General features: G+C 37.9%; 1 protein-coding gene and 1 long non-coding RNA gene across 4 annotated transcripts in view; both read right to left on the reverse strand.

Annotated features, from left to right (window-relative positions):
* Positions 1–466: 466 nt before the first annotated feature.
* Positions 467–8,433, reverse strand: LOC145552848 (uncharacterized). Of its 3 annotated transcripts, none has more exons than XR_014088980.1 (7): positions 6,810–7,182; positions 6,235–6,307; positions 5,768–5,839; positions 3,949–4,020; positions 1,970–2,041; positions 1,112–1,168; positions 467–1,041 (listed from the first exon to the last, which is right to left on the reverse strand). It is a non-coding gene; the product is annotated as an uncharacterized LOC145552848 (long non-coding RNA). The 3 variants fall into 3 exon arrangements; XR_014088979.1 differs by adding an exon at positions 7,508–8,433 and having other exon boundaries at positions 468–1,168; positions 6,810–6,877; XR_014088976.1 differs by having other exon boundaries at positions 470–1,168; positions 6,810–7,181.
* A 7,961-nt stretch (positions 8,434–16,394) lies between these two features.
* dchs2 (dachsous cadherin-related 2) overlaps positions 16,395–22,259 on the reverse strand; it is a 33,684-nt gene continuing 27,819 nt past the window's right edge. The window contains exon 20 of the mRNA XM_081610921.1: positions 16,395–22,210. Coding sequence (XP_081467047.1) covers positions 19,605–22,210 — 2,606 coding nt within the window. The 3' untranslated portion in view covers positions 16,395–19,604. The remainder of the gene's footprint in view (positions 22,211–22,259) is intronic.

The raw sequence follows: 22,259 nt of genomic DNA on the forward strand, positions 1-22,259 counted from the left end.
CAGATGAAGTTAACACAAAGTAAACATGAAGACCAAAACATAAAGCCAGAGAACTCAAGATCACATAGACAGGATGGAACTAGAGGAGCAAATTCGTGGGAATAAAGTTATACACAACGATCTGATAAGGAGCAGCTGAAAACCAAGTGCTTTAAATCCTGAGGGAAGGTAACCAGACTCACATTACAGGTGTGATGACTCAGATCCAGGTGGGTAGAAGACCGGGAAGCAAAACCAACTGGTGTAAACAAGTAAACAGCGTGCAAACAGCCAGAACAAAAAATCAAAACCAGTTGCATAGAAACTCCAAAAACTGTAAATTACAATAAATAAATAAATAATAATCCAAAATCCATGAACATCCATCCATTTTCTTTACACCCTTGTCCTTTAGTGGGGTCAGGAGGGTTGCTGGTGCCTATCTCCGGCTAACGTTCCGGGCAAGAAGCAGGGTACACCCTGGACAGGTCGCCAGTCTGTCGCAGTGCAACACAGAGGCACACACACACACACACACACACACACACACACACACACACACACACACACACACACACACACCTATACTGGTTTTGGTGTACTAGCAGGACACTTTTTTCAAACCAGTTTTTTGCAACACTAAACGGACACCCCTTTCCACTTATGCTAGAAAGACGTAGTAAGTTGTCAAAAATCTTGTTAGAGCTACACAACATAGATCTCACTTAAAAATTTAGATACACACTTCAGAACTCAAAATACAAGAATGTGACCCAATGCTGTATTAAAAGGACAAACGATAATGAGGTGCTTGGCTCCGCCCATGACACCCACAGTAATTGTCAGGGCCAATTTTATTTATCAGGACCATGGCATACACATACAAAAAACATAAAATTTATGTGCATTAAGAAGTCCAAAAATGGAAATATTGACTATAACTAGTCCATATTTCTGTGGAGTGCATTTGTCATCCCATGAGATGTCTGAATCATCTACGGAATCAGGAGCATACTCCTCTTCTGATGATATCGCTTCACTTGAACTTTGTTCTGGACAGACCTGTTGATTAAAAACATATTTTGTATACATTGAAAGCGTTTCAGCAAGAATATTTCTACTAAAAGCTTACCAGTGATGTCCTCCTTTTATTTACAATAACACATTTTGTGCAGGGACTGGTTGCAAACTAGACAGAGAAAAGTAAGAATTGACAAAGGGAGGTAAGCATAAGTATTTAAAAAGTCAGTGCTGCACTATGACTCAATTTCAACATACAGCACAACTAGACATGGAAGATCATATTCAAAAGATGAACCCAATTCCCATTCTCAAAAAAATTACCTTTACATCACACACCACTCCATTTCAGAGGTGAAAACAGTCCTTCACATAAAACATTTTTCTAAACTTGACATTTCATCATGGATGATATCATGATCTCACACACAGTTAACCACTGTTAACCGAAAAAAGTGTAATCTTAAAATAAGAATTTGATCCTGACACTTGTGAAGGTATCAAAACCAATGAATTGTTATGATTATTTGTTTTTAATCGTAATTACCCTGTGTTTGAACAGTACTTAGTATTCTCATGACTATTTTAGAAAATAAAAAGGTCATTGAGATAAAACTTATGTCAGGTGAGTTACCAGAAAATAATTTGCATGCATCCAACTCAGCAGCCTGACAAGGCATCTCTATGGAGAGCTAAAATGAAGGGATAAACACTGAATGATTGTTTCTAAAAATAAAACAATGTCCACCTAATGTATGAACCTATCCAGTTTATTAGAGGATCCATGTGTCTGTGCTCATCTGAACTTAACTTTCATTCTTTTCTACATGTAATTTCAAAACTCAGTCCTCCAAATTTCTGCACCTTACATGATGAGTATTACACAAGACCAGTGTGTTTGAATAGTACTTAATATTATTTCAATGACTTTATATAAGAAACAAAGTTGGTTGTCGGAGACCAAAATTACCTCTGGAGGGTTGGTTGAACAGGATCCGCATACATCCATGTCACCAGCCTGACACAGTTCATCTTTGGAAATCTGAAATGTAAAGAACACTCACTAAATGTGAGTTTGTTGCCAATGTAGAGAACAGTCCTCCCTATTCCTGCACCTTACATTTTGAGTATTACACAGGACCCATGTGTATGTCCACTCCTAAATGTGACTTTCATTCTTCTGTACTTGTAATTTCAATACTCAGTCCTCCCTATTCCTGCACCTTATATTTTGAGTACTACACAGGACCCGTGTGTATGTGCGTTTCTAAATGTAATTTTCATTCTTTTCAACCTGTAATTTCAAAATTCAGGTTTCCACATTTCTGCAACTTACATGATGAGTATTACACAAGACCAGTGTGTATGTGCACTCCTAAATGTGACTTTCATTTTTCTGTACTTGTAATTTCAATACTCAGTCCTCACTATTCCTGCACCTTATATTTTGAGTATTACACAGGACCTGTGTGTATGTGCGTTTCTAAATGTCATTTTCATTCTTTTCTACCTGTAATTTCAAAATTCAGGTTTCCAAATTTCTGCAACTTACATGATGAGTATTACACAAGACCAGTGTGTATGTGCACTCCTAAATGTGACTTTCATTTTTCTGTACTTGTAATTTCAATACTCAGTCCTCACTATTCCTGCACCTTATATTTTGAGTATTACACAGGACCTGTGTGTATGTGCGTTTCTAAATGTCATTTTCATTCTTTTCAACCTGTAATTTCAAAATTCAGGTTTCCAAATTTCTGCAACTTACATGATGAGTATTACACAAGACCAGTGTGTATGTGCACTCCTAAATGTGACTTTCATTTTTCTGTACTTGTAATTTCAATACTCAGTCCTCACTATTCCTGCACCTTATATTTTGAGTATTACACAGGACCTGTGTGTATGTGCGTTTCTTAATGTAATTTTCATTCTTTTCTACCTGTAATTTCAAAATTCAGGTTTCCAAATTTCTGCAACTTACATGATGAGTATTACACAAGACCAGTGTGTACGTGCACTCCTAAATGTGACTTTCATTTTTCTGTACTTGTAATTTCAATACTCAGTCCTCCCTATTCCTGCACCTTACATTTTGAGTATTACACAGGACCTGTGTGTATGTGCGTTTCTAAATGTCATTTTCATTCTTTTCTACCTGTAATTTCAAAATTCAGGTTTCCAAATTTCTGCAACTTACATGATGAGTATTACACAAGACCAGTGTGTATGTGCACTCCTAAATGTGACTTTCATTTTTCTGTACTTGTAATTTCAATACTCAGTCCTCACTATTCCTGCACCTTATATTTTGAGTATTACACAGGACCTGTGTGTATGTGCGTTTCTAAATGTCATTTTCATTCTTTTCTACCTGTAATTTCAAAATTCAGGTTTCCAAATTTCTGCAACTTACATGATGAGTATTACACAAGACCAGTGTGTATGTGCACTCCTAAATGTGACTTTCATTTTTCTGTACTTGTAATTTCAATACTCAGTCCTCACTATTCCTGCACCTTATATTTTGAGTATTACACAGGACCTGTGTGTATGTGCGTTTCTTAATGTAATTTTCATTCTTTTCTACCTGTAATTTCAAAATTCAGGTTTCCAAATTTCTGCAACTTACATGATGAGTATTACACAAGACCAGTGTGTACGTGCACTCCTAAATGTGACTTTCATTTTTCTGTACTTGTAATTTCAATACTCAGTCCTCCCTATTCCTGTACCTTACATTTTGAGTATTACACAGGACCTGCGTGTATGTGCGCTTCTAAATGTAGCTTTCATTCTTTTGTACTTGTAATTTCAAACCTCAGTTCTCTCCTTTTATGCAGCTTACATATCAAGTGTTACGCAAGACTTGTGTGTTTGAACAGTACTTAACATCATATCAAAAACTGTATTTTAGAAAATAAGTTGGTCGTTGGAGACCAAAATTACCTCTGGATGGTTGATTGAACAGGACCCGCCTGAATCCACGTCACCAGCCTGACACGGTTCATCTTTGGAAATCTGAAATATAAAGAACACTCACTGAATATGAGTTTGTTCCCAATTTAGAAAACAGTCCTCCCTATTCCTGCCCCTTACATTTTGAGTATTACACAGGACCTGTGTGTATGATCGCTTCTAAAACAGCTTCCATTCTTCTGTACTTGTAATTTCAAAACGTAGTCCTCCTTATTCCGGCACCTTACATTTTGAGTATTACACTGGACCTGTGTGTATGTGCGCTTCTAAATGTAACTTTCATTTTTTTGTACATGTAATTTCAAAACTCAGTCCTCCCTTTTTATGCAGCTTACATATCAAGTATTACACAAGACCTGTGTGTTTGAACCGTACTTAACAGTCATCCCCAACCACAGGCCGCAGATCAGTACCAGTCCGTGAACCAATTGGTACCGGGCCGCACAAGAAAAATATTTTTGGTTTACATATTGTCTGAGTATGGAGGATCGTTTATTTTGAAAACCCTTTAACCGGATTCTCTCTGTTACGTCTTGCTCACCAACATTGAGCCCACAATGAGTAAGAAAGCGATATGTTTGGAAAGTTTCTTTAAAAAAGGGGAAAAGGACCAGAGACAGGAGAGTGGATTTATCCTTGACTTGTAGGTGACTCCCATGTTCCAAGCCCACTCTGCATAATATGTACCGGCTTACAGATGAGGCAATGGAGCTTCAAACTGCTTTGCCATTACACCCTCTGCATTGTGTGTCATCGTTTCCAAGGTGGGATCATCTCATTGCAGAGAAACAAGCTCAGGACTCCCATTAATTTGTCATTGTCGTAAGTTAAAATTTTCATGAAAATAAATATTCGTTTTTGTGGCATTTTCAAATCTTATATTGAAGGGATGTGTGAACGTTAGCATAGCGACTAGAGTCAGAAAGCATTATGGCAGTGATCGAGACGAGAAAAGAGGAGTATAGCTTGTAAGTCTTAAGTCTGGTTCACACGGCAAGATTTTAGGATTGTCAGACGATTTTCCAAAATCTGTGACCACAGAGCTGATAAAAGTACAACAGGTTTATGTGTCCAGCCACATAACAGGAGCAAATCTTGCCATGTGAGCAGGCTTTAGTACAAAATGATGTCACAACTACAATCTACCTGCAATGCATATAGCTAGTGTAAGCATCAAGCCTTGACTGAATGAATAGCCTTGTGTCACGTTAATTTAATGATGGATAGCTGAAAAGTTACCGGGTTTATCAACTGTGGTAGCAATTTTGCTCCAACTCCACTCGTCATCATTTCTGTGGATATTCTTTGTAAGAAATGCTGAATAAACATTCATGCTGTTTCCACATATCTCCGATGTCCACCGGACTCATTTTGGGCATGTCAGCTCAGCTGTTTGGGATTCCCCTCCATGAGCTACGTCATAGCGCTTTCTGATTGGCTGCCTGTCAAATTGAACAGGTTGAGTTCTAGCTCCCAATCAAGGAAAACCCTACAAGCTGTGAGAATATGCCCGATTTTAGATCGGAGCAGTCCCAATGTTCCAACGACTGGATGCGATCAGTCTTAACAAGCCATAGATGGCAGGATGAACGGTTACGATTATCGCAAGCAACGTTCTAAGATTGTTGTAAGGGGAAATTCGGGGTAAAAAAGAAGAAACCGAGCCACAGAAAAATGGCCAAGTCTTCACCGGTCCGCGGTGATAAAAAGGATGGGGACCACTGGTACTTAATATCATTTCAAAGACTTTATCTTAGAAAATAAGTTGGTCGATGGAGACCAAAATTACCTCTGCAAGGTTGGTTGAACAGAATCCGCATGCATCCACGTCACCAGCCTGACACAGTTCATCTTTGGAAATCTGAAATGTAAAGAACACTCACTAAATGTGAGTGTGTTCCCAATGTAGAAAACAGTCCTCTCTATTCCTGCACCTTACATTTTGAGTATTACACAGGACCTGTGAGTATGTGTCCTTCTCAATGTAACTTTCATTCTTCTGTACTTGTAATTTCGAAACTCAGTCCTCCCTATTCCTGCACCTTACATTTTGAGTATTACACAGGACTTGTGTGTATGTGCGCTTCTAAATGTAATTTTCATTCTTCTATACTTGTAATTTCAAAACTCAGTCCTCCCTTTTAATCCAGCTAACATATTTAGTATTACACAACACCTATGTGTTTGAACAGTACTTAATATGATTTCAATTACTTTATTTTAGAGAATAAGTTGGTCGATGGAGACCAAAATTACCTATGCAAGGGTTGGTTGAACAGAATCCGCATGCATCCACGTCACCAGCCTGACACAGTTCATCTTTAGAAATCTGAAATGTAAAGAACACTCACTATATGTGAGTTTGTTCCCAATGTAGAAAACAGTCCTCCCTATTCCTGCACCTTACATTTTGAGTATTACACAGGACCTGTGTGTATGTGTGCTTCTCAATGTAACTTTCATTCTTCTGTACTTGTAATTTCAAAACTCAGTCCTCCCTATTCCTGCACCTTACATTTTGAGTATTACACAGTACCTGTGTGTATGTGTGCTTCTCAATGTAACTTTCATTCTTCTGTACTTGTAATTTCAAAACTCAGTCCTCCCTATTCCTGCACCTTACATTTTGAGTATTACATAGGACCTGTGTGTATGTGCGCTTCTAAATGTAATTTTCATTCTTCTATACTTGTCATTCCAAAACTCAGTCCTCCTTTTTATGCAGCTAACATATCTAGTATTACACAACGCATGTGTGTTTGAACAATATTTAATATCATTTCAATTACTTTATTTTAGAGAATAAGTTGGTCGTTGGAGACCAAAATTACCTCTGGAGGGTTGGTTGAACAGGATCCGCATGTCCACATCACCAGCCTGACGGTTCAACTTTGGAAATCTGAAATGAAGGGATGTACACTGAATTATTCCATAAATAAAGTCCACCAACTGTATGAGCAAAGCACCTTTAGCTGAACACACCTCTACCTGTAGGTACACATAATAAGTAGGATAAACTTCAAACAATGCAGATATATCAAATAGTAGCAAATGAAATTAACATTTTTCAAAATCAGTCAATTGATCTAATTGTATGTCTTTCTGTGGTTACTTAAACATTTTTTGTCAACTGAATGCAACTCATTATTTTGTACTTGTAATTTCAAAACTCAGTCCTCAGACTGTTTTCATATATATATATATATATATATATATATATGAAAACAGTCCTCCCTATTGTTTTTGTTCCTTGTTTTTCCAGGAACAAGAAAAAACTATTTGAGTAATATATATATATATATATATATATATATATATATATATATATATAATATAAGCTTTTGTATTTTGAGCAGTTGCTTGTCTCCTTTGGAAAAAGAAAGGTATTCTGATTATAATGATCATCGAACATGATCTATGCTAATAATGTGTAGTATAAAAATTGTTTAAAAGTGAAAAAGCAAAACAAAGGAAAAAACAATCCTTTAATAAACACTGGAATCCTATGCATAATAAAGTCACAACTCACCTTTAAATGAATTGGGATATTTTACATCAAATCCTTCTTTATCTTCACCTAAGGAGCAATAACAATTGGAATCATGTTTGCTCTCTGAGACCTCTTTGCTGACATCTTCTGCAAAGATCAGAGAATGTGTTGCTGAGTAACAACATGATACTGTACACCAGGGGTGTCAAACTCCAGGCCTCCTGGGCCAGTGTACTGCAACTTTTACATGTCTGTCTGGTCTAAAACACCATAAGTATATTACTGAAATAGCTCCTCAGTGCAGTCAAGTTGATGACCATCCCATCTGATCCAGCCATGTGACATCAGAAACACATCTAAATGTTGCTGGACACCAGCCCTCAAGACCTTGAGTTTGACACCCCTGCTGTACATAATATGATTTGGTGTTATTTTATGCGAAAATGATGTACTGAAGTACACAGTTCTACATAATTGACTTTCTATTGACAGGTTCTCAAAATCTTAAAAAAATTAAAACATCATCTCAATACTAATGATTACTATCTAGGATAATTTGTGCCCGTGAAACAATATCACTCACTGATGTACAGAAAATGACCAAATACAGTTTTATCTAATTCTGGAGTGAGCCACCTTCCCTTTAAACTCTGGTACATTGGCTAACATGGTTGGTAATTACTAGCTAAACTGCTGCAAATCAGATGCTTTGGTGTATCCAAGCATCAAGTAACCTACAACATTCTGCAAAATTACTAAACTATATGTACTTAAATGTCTTAAGAGATTCTGTATGAGTCTTACCTCTTTCTCCACGCAAAACAAATGAAACAAGTTAAATGAATACTAATGGCTTGCACCTGGACTTGTCGGATTGTACCAAGTTGATAGAGGAGGAGGGATACAACAAAAGGAGAATTCCATTTTGTTTCTGAAGCACACAAGGTCTGATTTTTTTTCCAGGAACAAGAAAAACTATTTGAGTAATATTTTGTAACTTTCATTCAATATTTCAAAGTTAAATAGTTTATCATACATTTTTCTTTATTTAAGAGGCAACAGTTAGATGGTATCTCCCACCAGCAATGTTGTCACTTCTTTTAATCATTTCTGTTCAATCAATTAATCATGTTTATTTGTATAGCACATTTCAGCAGCAGGGCAGTTCCAAACACTTGTTTTTATGATAAAGATCCAACATAAACTGTTGTCTAATGGCAGACACAACACCTGCAGAAAAAGGTTGGCTGATGTACCTGCCAATAGACAATTTAGACTACCTAGACAATCTACATGTATGCAGAGTAGCGACATTGAGATTACGACAAAATATACATTTTAAAAGTTTTGTGCTAACAGTAACATAAGTAATCATGATATTTTTGGCACTTTAAATATTTTTTAAATAAATGCTTTTTATTTTTATATTTGTAATTATGTATTATTCCATGACTGGTTATCCCTTCTTTCAAATTCAAAAATACTTTATTGATCCTAAAAGGGAAATTAAATTAAAAAAAAAGCTTGGGTCCTCTACCACAAGCCTTGGAGCGTGAGTGGTCTTCACAGTATATTAGCAGTTCCCAAAGGTGTGCTTCTCTGTATCAAGAGGTCTGATGTATCTCCAGGTATTTGTTTGAGTCACTCTTCCAGTTTAGGGGTCATTACCCTGAGGGTTTCAGTGACCACAGGCACTACTGTTGACTTCAACTTCCACATTCTTTGTAACCACCTAAGACCCAAACTCTTGCATGGCATGCATTATTAATTCATCTGATATTTGGGTTGATTGGGACCTAATGATTGCAAAAACAAAGAATTATCTTTTTACATGATATCTGGACATCATTTTTCTCAGAAAAATACTTATTCATTTTAAATCACCATGTTTAGCACCATGGTAAAGCTATACAGTTGCTAACTTTTGTAAACTTACACAACAAAAGAAACACTGAACATCTTGAGTCTAACCTGTAATGTGTTATAATCTTCCACCACCACTAAGTCATAAATAATGGCCTAACGTGTGGACACCAGACCCCATCTAGAACAAAATTTAGTATTGTGGACTAGACAGTCCAAAATAAGTCATCCACTTATGTGGACAAATTTTTTCTCAGGTTCTAGGAGGATGATGGTTCTTTTTAGTCTTTGGTATTTCTCTAGTTTTTTCTGTACCTTCTGTTCATTCAGGATAGCTACATCATAACAACTGCTTTGCTCTGCTGCTCAATGATCACCATGTTCAGTTGGTTTGCTTTTCCTGTTTTGTCTTCCTGTATATGGAAGGCCCACAGAATCTTAGCTTGTTCGTTTTCTACCACCTTGTGTGGCATTTCCCATTTTAAAGAGGTGTGTTCAAGGTTATATTCCCTTCAGATGTTTCTTCACACTATTCTGGGTACTTGGTTGTGGCGTTCCATGTATTCTTATCATGCTACCATCTTGCATCCTGGTGTTAGCTACTAGATTGTCTCAGGGGACTCATTGCATAGCATTCACTGAATATCTTGCTTGGTATTACAAATCTGGGTCGTTATTGCTCTGGTTCTAGGGACCTGCTTATGTGCCATCATGAATACTGCCTCTGTGCTGTGGTTCAGTCTAAGACTTTGTCAAATGGAGCTGTCAGTGCATACCTGTTGATTGTCTGGACCTTGTTTCTGTCATTGGACTTGCCTTACTATTTGTAAGTACAGTGGCTTGCAAAAGTATCCATAGCCCTTGAACTTTTCCATATTTTGTCACAACTGCAAATATATTTTCACAGAATTTTATGGAAAATAAAAGCTAAAAGTCCAGTATTCAGCCCCCGTCCCCTGAATGCAACCAATTGTCTTCAGAAGTTGACTGCTAATGGTAAAAATTCAACTCCTCTATGACTGCCACAAAAGTTGGCTAAGAGAATATTGGGGAACAAACAGCATGAAGTCCAAGGAACACACCAGACAGGACAGGGATAAAGTTGTGGAGAAGCTTAAAGCAGGCTTAGGCCATCTCACAGAGTACTGTTCTATTAATCATCTGGAAATGGAAAGAGCAAATCACACAGCTGTGAACCTACCAAGAAAAGGTCATCCACCTAAACTTACAGGCTGAGCAAGAAGAGCACTGATCAGAGATACAGCCAAGAGGCTCATGGTGGATCTGGATGAAATGCAGAGATATCCACACCTCAGGTGGGGGAATCTGTCCACAGTATAAACTATTAGTCATGCACTGCAAAAATGTGGTTTTATGGAAGAGTGGCAATAGAAAAGCCATGGTATAAAGAAAACTATAAGAAGTCCCTATAACTATGAGAAGTTGCAGTTTGCCAAAAGCCATATTGGGATACAGCAAAAATGATGAGACAAGACCAAAATGAACTTTTTGGCAAAAAAGCAAAGCACTATTTGTGGTGGAGAACAAACACTGCACATCAATCTGAACACACCTTCCCCACTGACAAACATGGTGGTGCCAGAATCTTGCTCTGAGGGTGCTTCTTTTCTTCAGGGACAGGGAAAATTGTTAGAGTTGATTGTAAGATGGACTAAGCCAAATACAGGGTAATCTTGGAAGAAAACCTGAACACACCTGAACCTGGAGTCTGCAAAAGACTTGAGGCTGGGGCAGAGGTTCACATTCCAGAAGGACAACTACCCTAAACATAAAGCCAGATCTACAATGGAATGGTTTAAATAAAAACATATTTATGTGTTAGAATGGCAAAGTCAAAGTCTAGACATAAACTCAGCAGAGATTCTTTGGCAAGATCTGAAAACTGCTGACAAGTCAATTTTATTTGTATAGCATATTTCAGCCACAAGGCCAAAGTGCTTTACATCAAAGAACTAAAAAGTCATAAAAATAACATACATTTACCATAAAAAGAAAACAAAGAAATTAAATTCAAAGTAAAATCAAAATTAAAATCATATACATAAAATGTATTGATACATCTACCAATGATTAAGATTCAGAAACAACTGTAAATTGGTGTGGTTTTAGCCTTGATTTAAAGGAATTCAACTGTGTTGCAGTTTTCTGGAAGTTTATTCAAGATTTGTGGTACATTGAAGCTAAATTCTGCTTCAAAATGCTTGGTTCTGGGGATGCAGAGCAGACCAGAATCAACAAACTGTTAGCAGTGGAATAGTTTGGTGAAAAAATTGCTTTATTATGGTTTATATTTATTTTAATCCATGCACTTATTCCACACATTTATTATTCATAATATTTTAATTAAACAAAATTTGATCAAAATATATATTAATTTCTGTATATTTTTAGGTGCCACATACATTCCAAGGTTGGGTTTAGGCATCCAACTAACCTTTATAAAATATTCAGTCTTATAGCACAGAGTAATCATATTGCCATCTCATCCCCAGTGTAAGAGTTGGCAATTTACACACAATTCATGTGTGTAAACAGCGACACGTGAATTAGAAAGACACTGTAGTAATTAGCAGGACCTTCCGGCAGACAACCAATCAGAATGAGAGGTTGTGTGAATATTCATGAGGTCCTGCTATTACACAAACCTGCCATAGGGGGCGCTGTGGTGATACACAGATTATACACAAAATCAGGTTTATGTGTATTAACCGGACATCTCGTTTTTTTTGCATTTTTGGGGTTATTAGACCAATAGAAACCTTTCTACGCTTTTAGATTTTTGTCAAAATTAGCAGGACACCGCTCCTGTCCCGTTAATTCAAAATGTCCTGCTAGTGTTGTGTGTATTCTGACGAAATGTCCTGCTAAACCACATTTACCAACGCACACACACACACACACACACACACACACACACACACACACACACACACACACGAACAATTAACCTGACAGTCATGTTTTTGGACTGTGGGAGGAAACCGGAGCACCCGGAGAAAATCCACGCATGCACAGGGAGAACATGCAAACTCCATGCAGAAAGATCGGAGCCGGGAATCGAACTCTTGCTGCAAGGCAACAGCTCTACCAACTGCACCACTGTGCAGCCCTAATCCATGAACAATTGAGTCTTTTTCTAATCACAAACATTCCCATAGTAGCCAAATATAACCAGCTCACAGTTCTGTGTCAGTCTCTGGTAAAGCTATGCTGACCTCTTCCCCGCTATCTGCTATATTTGCTGTCCTTGCTGCCGCTAGCTGGTCTCTCTGTTGTTCTTTCCTACAGAGTTGCTATGAATCTGGTGTCTCTCTGTGTGTTGGAATCTTCTTTTCTGTCCTTTGAAGGCAGAGGACTGTTCACTCTGAGCCTGGTTTTGCTGGACATTTCTTCCAGCTAGAGGCAGAGTTTTCCTCTCCACTGTCGTCCTGTACTTGCTTAGGATGAGCGACTGCATTGACATAAAGGTTCAATGCAGTCATCTTGTTTTCTCATACACACAATTTTTCACTTATTGAAGCGTGGAATGTAAATTCAAACAGGGAGACTGCCTCCAGTCTACCTGCATCATCCAGTTGCCTCCCGCTTGCAGTCCATCATCACTCAGGAATCTGTAATCATCATCCGTGGATCCACCTGCTTCCCTGCTGTGATTCAACCCATCTCTGTCCCATCTCCCCTTTTGCCCTTCTCCAGGATTCCCTCCTTTTTGGTCTCTGCTCCAACATCCATGTCTGGACCCTGGAGGGAAGAAGACCCTAACCCTGGCCCTGATCTGCTCATTCAGGCTCCTGGTGGATCTTGTGTCGGTTCACTGTATTTGCCTCTTCTGCCGAGGTCTGAGTGCCAAAGAACGTCAAGTCAAACAACACTTTATAACTGTTGCCTTTTCTCTCTGTCACGCAATACCAATTCAATTCCTTCAGATTGAATTGGTATCGCTTGATCTTCTAAATTTGATTCCAGTCTATATTTAAGTGAATGAATTCTGATATAATTGTTATGAAGTAACTGATTCATAGGTTTGAATACAGCACTTTGTAAACAGCTGGCTTTTTCTGTTCTTTACTGTATTTTCCTTGTGGAGAGGGTCAGTGACTGTTTGCATCGTCAAGCTTTTTTTAAAATTAGCTGTAAGCCATAATCATCTAAATGAACAGAAATAAAAACGTTGCATTAAAATTGTCATTATTTACCGAATGACACTTCATGACAACAGTCAGACATTCATAAAGACTCCTTCATGTTCATGACGTGCTATGTCAGTCTTATGCACACCCTGTCAGATAAAGTGTTACCTTTACATGTAATTAATCTATGTTATACAGGAATTTAGCCTTTTATTAAAACTGAGTTAAATGTAATTACATTTCATATTTTTAATAGAAGAAAATTATGAAAAACGTAAGGCCGGAGGGAGAAGAAATGCTATACGGTAAAGGAATCATATTCCTCAGTTGAATTTGGCTTCATGAAACGCTGATGAACAGCAGGCCTCTTTGGTCTGTTTAGTTTGGACTTTGGCATCATTGCAGTGCAATTATTACAGCCTGGTCTAATAAAACAGCATACTAACAAAATGTTGTTGAGGGAGTTTTTGTGGATCTTGTGTCAAGAACAGGAAACAAGCTTTACCCTCATTCTAATACTTCAATGAGTTATTTAAATGTTGTAAAAAAGATAAAAAAACAAAAACGTGTGTAAAGGACACAGTGAAGTGTCAAACCATATGGTTATGACTGAATGATTATGGTACGTCTGCCTCATAAGAAGGAACCATTCTTTTAATGTGTTTCATGAAAATGTCTGTAGGATTAATATGAAACATCCTCTGTTTGATTGGCTCACAATATGTATTGCAGTAAATCAAGACCACCACAATGACAGATTGAATAAGAATAAAATGAGATTTTCGCTGTGGGGGCTTGGGAACGACTTCGGCAGCTGTGACATCGCATCATGACAACATTTTTCCGAGGCTCGTGTTGGGATGGATTTTCTACTAACATCTCAAAAGGCCAAAAACAATGCTTAGTTATGGATGTTTTTTTTATGCTGCACACATGCTCATCAAGGCAAGTCATTATAAAATGAAGCAACATTTTTGGAAGGGAATTTAATCGTTTGCACAATAATAAACTTCTGCTGGTGAAATGAAAATAAACGTTGTTTTCCTTACCTCAGAGAGATTAATGTGTGTAAAACATGGAGAAAATATCCTTTGAAGTTGCATAATTTCTTCCAGCATATTGTTTTCATTTTTCTCCATCTCTATTCAACCCATAATCTCCACCATCTTTCATATAAGAGAGCTTCAGAACAGTCACTCTGCTCTAACAGCAACAGATGGAATTTATAATCGTGTGCCATAAACTTACAAAGTTGTATTTGGCAAGAAAAGCAATAAAACTAACATCAAACCGCTCTAATTATATTAAATTAAACTTTGCATTTTTCAAAATGAAAAGCTTGAGGTCTACTCGGGATACTGAAGACAGTTTTCTAACAATTTACCAATCAGCTGTTACCCAGGCTGAGGTTTCATATGCAACACATTTCGGATGTAAATGAAATTCCTTCAGTGCTTCAACTTCCGCACTCCACAATTCACTAAAAACAAGGTGATGAAACAAGAGTCTATTTTTTCCTTCCAATAAGTTGTACTGCACTGTTTGGATTTAAAAAAAAATTCTTTTGATGAAACAAATTTCATATAGAATATCTGCAGCATGTTAAAAACAATGGAACATTACTTTTGCTCTAATGTTACAGCAGCCTTCCTGGCAGCTACATAAAGTATTTGATAGAAATCCAACTGTTTCAGTTCGTTGAGGTTTGTCTGTAGAGATCATCTGCCTCTCCACAGCCTGGATGCTGATAATCCTCAGACAGACACGTTTGTCAAACACATACTCAAACTTCGACAAGTAAAAACCGCATGTTTGTTTTTGACAAAGTACATACTGCTAAGTAAAGGACTCCTACAGCTACAAATTGCAGGCTTGTTTGCTTTATTTTCATTTGATCTGACAGGGTCCCCTGATGTGGATGGTGTATATGCTTGGTTGTAATGAATAATTATTTGGGTAGCTGCTTTGCCTTTCTGTCTGTTTTCCCTTCTTTGACTGGACATCAAAAAAGTATTTTTTATCACACAAAAACCGTTCTTTGAAATTTTACTTTTTCTGAGCATTGTCTGGAAGGCGGACATATGATTTTGAGAAAAAAATGACACTCGATTAGCAGCTTCAGACACACTCACACACCAATTACTGTGCCATGATCAAGGTCACTTAGATCCCCATTCTTCCATCTGATGTTCACAGTTTGAACTTCAGGAAATCATCTTCACCTCTTCTAGATGCCTAAATGCATCCTGTTGCTGCCATGTTATCAGCAGATTTACTTATTTATGTGATCAAAGAACAGGTATTATGAAAAGGAAGCAAAGAATGTGTATACATACACAAATAACAGATTTTCTAATAAAATAGAAAATATTTAATATGTAATATTAATTTTTTATATATATTTCCTACTAGTTTTATTCTACACAAAAATTTGTTCATATTTGAAATATTTTCATTTTTTCAATTTTTAAATATTTGTAGAATACCTGGAACGTGAAATGATGAAAACTTTTCAATACAAAAATATTGCATAAAAATGACCTCACTTGCTCAAAAAAGACCCACTTACACATCAGAGGGTTAAGAGGATCCTTCTCACCCACAATTCAAAAGATCAAGCTGATGTGAGTCTAACCTCTGGAAAAAATACTTAATCTATTTATAAATCCTTTCAAAAATACTTTTCATTTATTTGTTTACAAGTATTCTAATAAAAATTCAGATTTTTACATGTATGAGTTGAAAAACAGGACACTTACAAAAATTATACACATTTGTTGACTAAACTAATTTAGATGTCTACCCATGCATTTTTAATTGACAGTTATCTTACCCCATTCATAGCTCCTTGTGTTTCCATATCAACTAAAAAAACAAGAACCTGACAGGTTGTTTGGCATCATCATGTGATGAAACCTCTATGTTCTCATTGATGATGTCATAACAGTTCAAGGAGATACAAGAATACAAGAATTCTCAGTTTGCTTTTCAACTTGGTTGGAGGTAGATCGATTCCAGAGAGACGACTTCAAACTGACTTTACAAACCATTTTAACTGTTCATCAAGTCAAGAGGATTTTGGATTTCTTGTTACGAATGGAGTTGAAAAGTTGCTAGGATACAGCATAAGATGCAAAGACATTTTAGTAGAGAGCTCTGAGGACGAGAGATCAAAATACTTTGGTTTGGACATTAAACCCTGAAGACCAAAAGAACATGGAAGATTCCTCTAAGGATGAAAAAGTTACCGTCAAAATCACAACTCTGGATTTTAACAGTAAAGGCATCAGGAGACTTTGTTGTTTTTGAAAGTGTTAATGTTCCTCATGACCAAATGGACCTGGATATGTTTGCTTGCTCAAAGGTTGAGTGAGTTACTTTAACAACCAGAGCTAACTCTTTGTCAACACAGACATTACAAAACAGTCTCTTTACCAGTCTTCCCAAAAACATGAAGTACCTGGATGTGAAACCAAGATGTGACAGCAAGGAAATTGTGACAAATATGAAGAAATATTTGAGGATTCATCATCAGAAGAAAACTCACAAGATGAAATTCAAAATGACACAGATGATTTTGACATCTTTCCAATCTTGAGCTATCCATGTAATTTTGCAATTGTCCAACTCATTCTTCAATTGTTGGATAAATTCCACAACACAAAACATTATGAACTTGAGTTTTACTAGAAGGTTTGTGGCTCAGAGATATCTGGATTTTCTACAGAGAATCTATTGTTTGCAAGGTTTTTCTTTACAGCAATGCACCAACCAGGAAGATATTCTCCCCCAGATGAAGTCTTTGCAGTTCAGAATGAAATAATTGAAACACTGAAGATGAAGGATGTAGTACATCGGGACAAGCCAGGAGACTTTTTGTTTTATGTGCCACACTGTCTGACCCAATATGTCATTAACAGAAGTCTTCATGTATTATTTGTAACGTTGGTCCTGTCATTCCCCATTTAAAATATTTCTCCTTTCTTTTTCTTGTGTTGTAGACGTTTGCTGCAATTTCTGCCATATTTGTGATTAGTGTAAATTTGACTCATAGCTTTAAATGTTTAACTAATTTGAATGTTTTATGTTTTTTTAATAGCGTATGACATTTTTTGTTTTTTCTATAATGATACAAGGATATCAGCTTCACAAACAGGAAAACAGGTATTGTGAAATAAAACTGGGATATGCATTAAGCTACCTAAACTCCACAATTAAGTGAATAATTTCTGACCGTTTTCAATTTGCTTTACCACAAAAACGTGCTTGTGGTAAAGCACGTTTTTGTGCTTTACCACAAAAACGTGGTAAACGTAGTTGTTGTTTTTCTTTGTTTGGAGGGATGCCCAGTTCCACTTTCATGAATTTTCATTACGTCTAGTTAAGTGTTTCAGCATGACACAAAATAATACATAGATCTTGTTCTAACATAGATACATAGATCTTGCTTCAACATGAAATAGTTTTGTTTCTTCTTTAATATGAGTGAATAGCATGACTTCATATCAAGTGATAATGACCCAATTTTTTTTGACAGATTGGAACTTCTAGCAGGCTAAATTAAGCTTGTTCTGAACAAAAAAGTAGTCTGGTAAAATGAGGCTCTATCTCACTGATGTAAATATTTCTAGTTTGACTTGTTTTAAATGGCTAAAAACAACCATTGACCACATCCACCTCACTTATTAAGAATCTTTATTAGAAATTTCTTAGAAAATGTGTTAATATTCAAAGTCAAAAAGTATCTACACATTGTACATAAAGTGCTGGGTATTGACAAAAAAATGATAATGTACAGAAATGAGTGCTGTTTGGTCAGCACACACAAACAGCAGAGAAACAAACAGACCATTACTATTCATGAGCAAAAATCTGAATTTGGTTTATGAATAGTGACTATAAAATAAAATCTCACTCTTAAATCTGTATAATGTGTACTTTGATATGACAGGTGTCATTTGATGACATCAACTCTTTCACTGCCCTTGGGTAGAGTTTATTAAAACATGAAGGAGGCAATTTTTCTGATTAGAAAGAGAGAGAGAGAGAGAGAGAGAGAGAGAGAGAGAGAGAGAGAGAGAGAGAGACATAATTACAAAGTATGTTGCTTTTCTTTGTTTTTTTTGTTTGTTTTTCTTTGCTTTTCATAAAAACATAACTGTAGAACAGCAACAAAAAGTGTTTCATTTTCTGAATGTTTGTGTAAAACATTCAATAATTGGTTAAAATGACCATATGGTTGTATTTAAATTGTGGATTTTTAAAGAATGTGATGAAAAGCAGGTTTATTTCAGACTTTTTAAATATATAAGTTCATATTTACTATTGATCTGTCCTGAAAACAATTTAAAATGTTAACTAAATCCCTGTCGTCAGTATCTCCCCCTTCAGGCCAGACTCGCAACAACAGCTGGATTCAAAATAATAAGGTTCTGCGGCCAGAAAGAGGCAGCTGCCATGGAAGAAAGAAATTATTCAAATTCCAAGATGTTAACTCAAATCAAAAATTTTAGACCAAAGGTAGCATGTGCTGAGCTTGCTATAACAGTAGGAGTAAACAGTTTTAAACACCAGACTTTTTAAAACAAATAAAAAAAGTCTGCCATGAAATCTGCCATGAAAAAAAAATTATGAAAAAAATTATCTGCCATGAAAAAAAAATTATGATGATGGATCTGTTATCCTATAAGTAAAAAAAAAACAAAACAAAAGTGCCCATGCTATAGCGAGACAGAAAATTAAATAAGGGTCAGGAAATGTGGTGAGATGCTATATTTTAAAGAGCATTGTGGGACAATCCGGAGCACTTTGATAGATATCCTGGGTCTTTTGGCAGTGCGGGCTTAGTCAAAGTGTGCAGGTGCCACCGAGCTGCATGCACGTTTACACTGGAAGGGATTAGATTGCGCTTTCTTCACTGCATCATAAAAATGTTGTGTGGCTCGTGGAATCCACTTTTGGTCTAAGAAGAACTTTTATAGATAACAGGCATTTGGATGATGCTGGACAAATGGTCAGGCACATTTTAAAATGTCAATAACTAACTGTGCAGTATATCTCCAGAATATTTCAAGTGATCTATGGAGCACTGGATTCATTGTTACATTTAAAATGGTTCATGCCTACACTTGGATTTCAGCCTCCAAAAGACTTGCAGTATGGGGCCCTGAGTCGAGTCTAATCCCTCCAACTCCTGTGTCCGAGACAACTGGTGAGGAGCTGGGGGTCCTAATGGTGAGAGAAGACAGTGATGGGGTGAAAGTGGGTGTCATAGCTGATGGGGTGAGTCCTGTGTTCCTGGCTAATGGAGAATAAGCATATTTAGGGTAGGAAGGCTTCCTCCTCAGTGTTGGTACTCGTCCAGGTTTTCTCGGAGGAACAGTCCGAATGCCTGGCTGAGCCACTCCGGTTATGAGAGGCGGAGGGTACATGAGAGAACTTGACTCTGTAGCAAAGTCCTCATGGCCTCCTTGAAGCTCCTCATCAGGAAGCATACCTATATCAGTGAACACAGCAGCCAGAGAGTGAAAGCGTGGTTCCCAGTCTAAAAGGAAGTCCCAGCTGTAGCTACCCTCCAGTGGCTCTTCAAGGCACACCAGTGAAGTCAGAGAATCTGCAGAAGCTTGAGCCTTGGAGAGAGGGGCATACCCTCTTGCCCCCATGGAATCCTCTAAATCTTTAACTCTAAGTATTGCAGGCAGTAATCCCTCCCCTCCTCCCTCTTCTTGGAAATGGTTGAGACTTTCTGTGCTTGCTATGCCCTGTGCTAAACATTTAGTAAGAGTTAAAATATGTTCTGGCCCTACGTCAATAGAGTGGCAGGAGATCTTATCAACTGGTATGGTGGAGTTGGGGATCACTGTGGTAAGCTTGTTGACTTTCTCTCTTTTATAACAGGGAAACTCATTGATCCACTTGATTTCCTGATCCTCAGCTGTCTCACCCTCTGCTGATCCACGGCCACTTGAATCTGACTGGGTGTATGGGTTAGAGACGTCTCTCTTTGCAACAAAACCTTCGACTTGCGTTAACTCCTGCAAGGAAACGTTTCTGTGCATCTGGCTGTTTGATTCACCGGATGAGTCAGTACCATGGTTCAACTGTGCAGCAATGGCAGAGGCCTTTTTCAGGACAGCTTCTTTAACTTTACATCTGAGAATCAAGCCCACAAAGATAACTAGGACAAAGAGGAACAAAAGCAGCGACACACTCAGACTAAATATGTGGGAACCAAGCTGAACCCCAATAAGTGCTTCGGCTGAGCTGGAGATATTGACAAAAACTAAGCAAGTTGTTGTTCTGGAACCCAGTCTGGGACTACCTGCAGACACGACCAGTTCCACCAGATCCTCACTTGCATGGCTGATTCTTCTGCGATACACGGGACCGGACACAAAGATAGCTCCAATTGTTTTGTTAATTGAAAAAAATGGAGATGGAGTCAAAAGCGAGTACTCTACCAGCCCGTCCACTCCTCCATCATGGTCCATTGCCATCACAAAACCGACTGTCTTCCCGGTGTTGGGATTTTCTGGAAGAAGGAAGTGGTACTGCTTCTGAGTGAAGATGGGACTGAACTCATCCACTCCCTTAATGGCTACTTGGACTCTAACCGTAGCTGATTTGTCACCTTTGTCTTTGGCCTCCACTACAAAGCAGTACTCACTCTCACGTTCATAGTCAAATGTTTGTCTGGTGTGAATGTCACCAGTAAGGGCATCAATGGCAAAGGCCTCCTTCCTCTCTGGGCTTCCACTGCCATAGTCCATGAAGCAAGAGGACAGAATTGAGTAGGTCAGCAGGCCATAGGGCCCAGAGTCTTTGTCAACAGCATGAACAGAACATGTATGGGTGAATGCTGGGAGGTTTTCCAGCACTGAGCAGGTAACTGAGGGGAACATGAAGAATGGAGTGTTGTCATTCTCATCCAGAACATTAACAAAGATGACTGCAAAAGCCATGTTTTGGTTTTCTGATGCCTGGCCCCCATCGGTAGCTCTGATGGTGAGGATATACCTTAAATGCTCCTCATAATCAAGTGATTGGTTGACCATCAAAATACCAGACTGGGGGTCCAGCTTGAGGTGACCTTTACTGTTCCCAGAAATAATTTCATAATGCACAAGGCCATTGACACCAAGATCAGGATCCAGAGCACTAATGTGGACCAAGCTGGTTCCTATCTGGCTGCTTTCACTCACCTCTGCGTGGTACTCTGCACTGGAGAAGACCGGAGCATTGTCATTGCAGTCAGTAACAGTCACTTTAATGATCGATGAGCTGTTCAGGGGAGGCGTTCCTCGATCAGAAACGCTAACTGTCAATTCATAATACTCAGTTGTCTCACGGTCCAAGGCATTACACAAAACCAGCCGTCCGACATTTTTCATTTGATTTTCAAAGGGAATCTTTTTCACTTCTAAACAGAATCGCTTTTCTTCATTTCCGCCGACGATGGCGTAGTCCAAATGAGTGTTTTCTGGGCTCCAATCTTCATCCTGTGCAGAAATTGTGAGCAGCGTGGTTTCTGGGGGTGTATCTTCAGCAGTGGTGAGTGTGTAAACATCCTGGTGAAACAAAGGTTTATGGTCGTTTGCATCTACAAGCACCAGGGCCACAGAGGTGACTGTGGATCGAACGGGTTCACCCTCATCTCTCGCCTCAACCAGAAGATGGAGCATGTTGCTGTTTGTGATGGTTTTTAACGGCTTGTTGGTGAAAATAGAACCTGTAATTAGAAAGTGTGTATTATTAAACAGATTTTATTCTGGTTCTAC

This window comes from Poecilia reticulata, chromosome 1, assembly GCF_904066995.2.
Source record: "Poecilia reticulata chromosome 1, P_reticulata-male-v2, whole genome shotgun sequence".
In the NCBI taxonomy this organism is placed as follows: domain Eukaryota; kingdom Metazoa; phylum Chordata; class Actinopteri; order Cyprinodontiformes; family Poeciliidae; genus Poecilia; species Poecilia reticulata.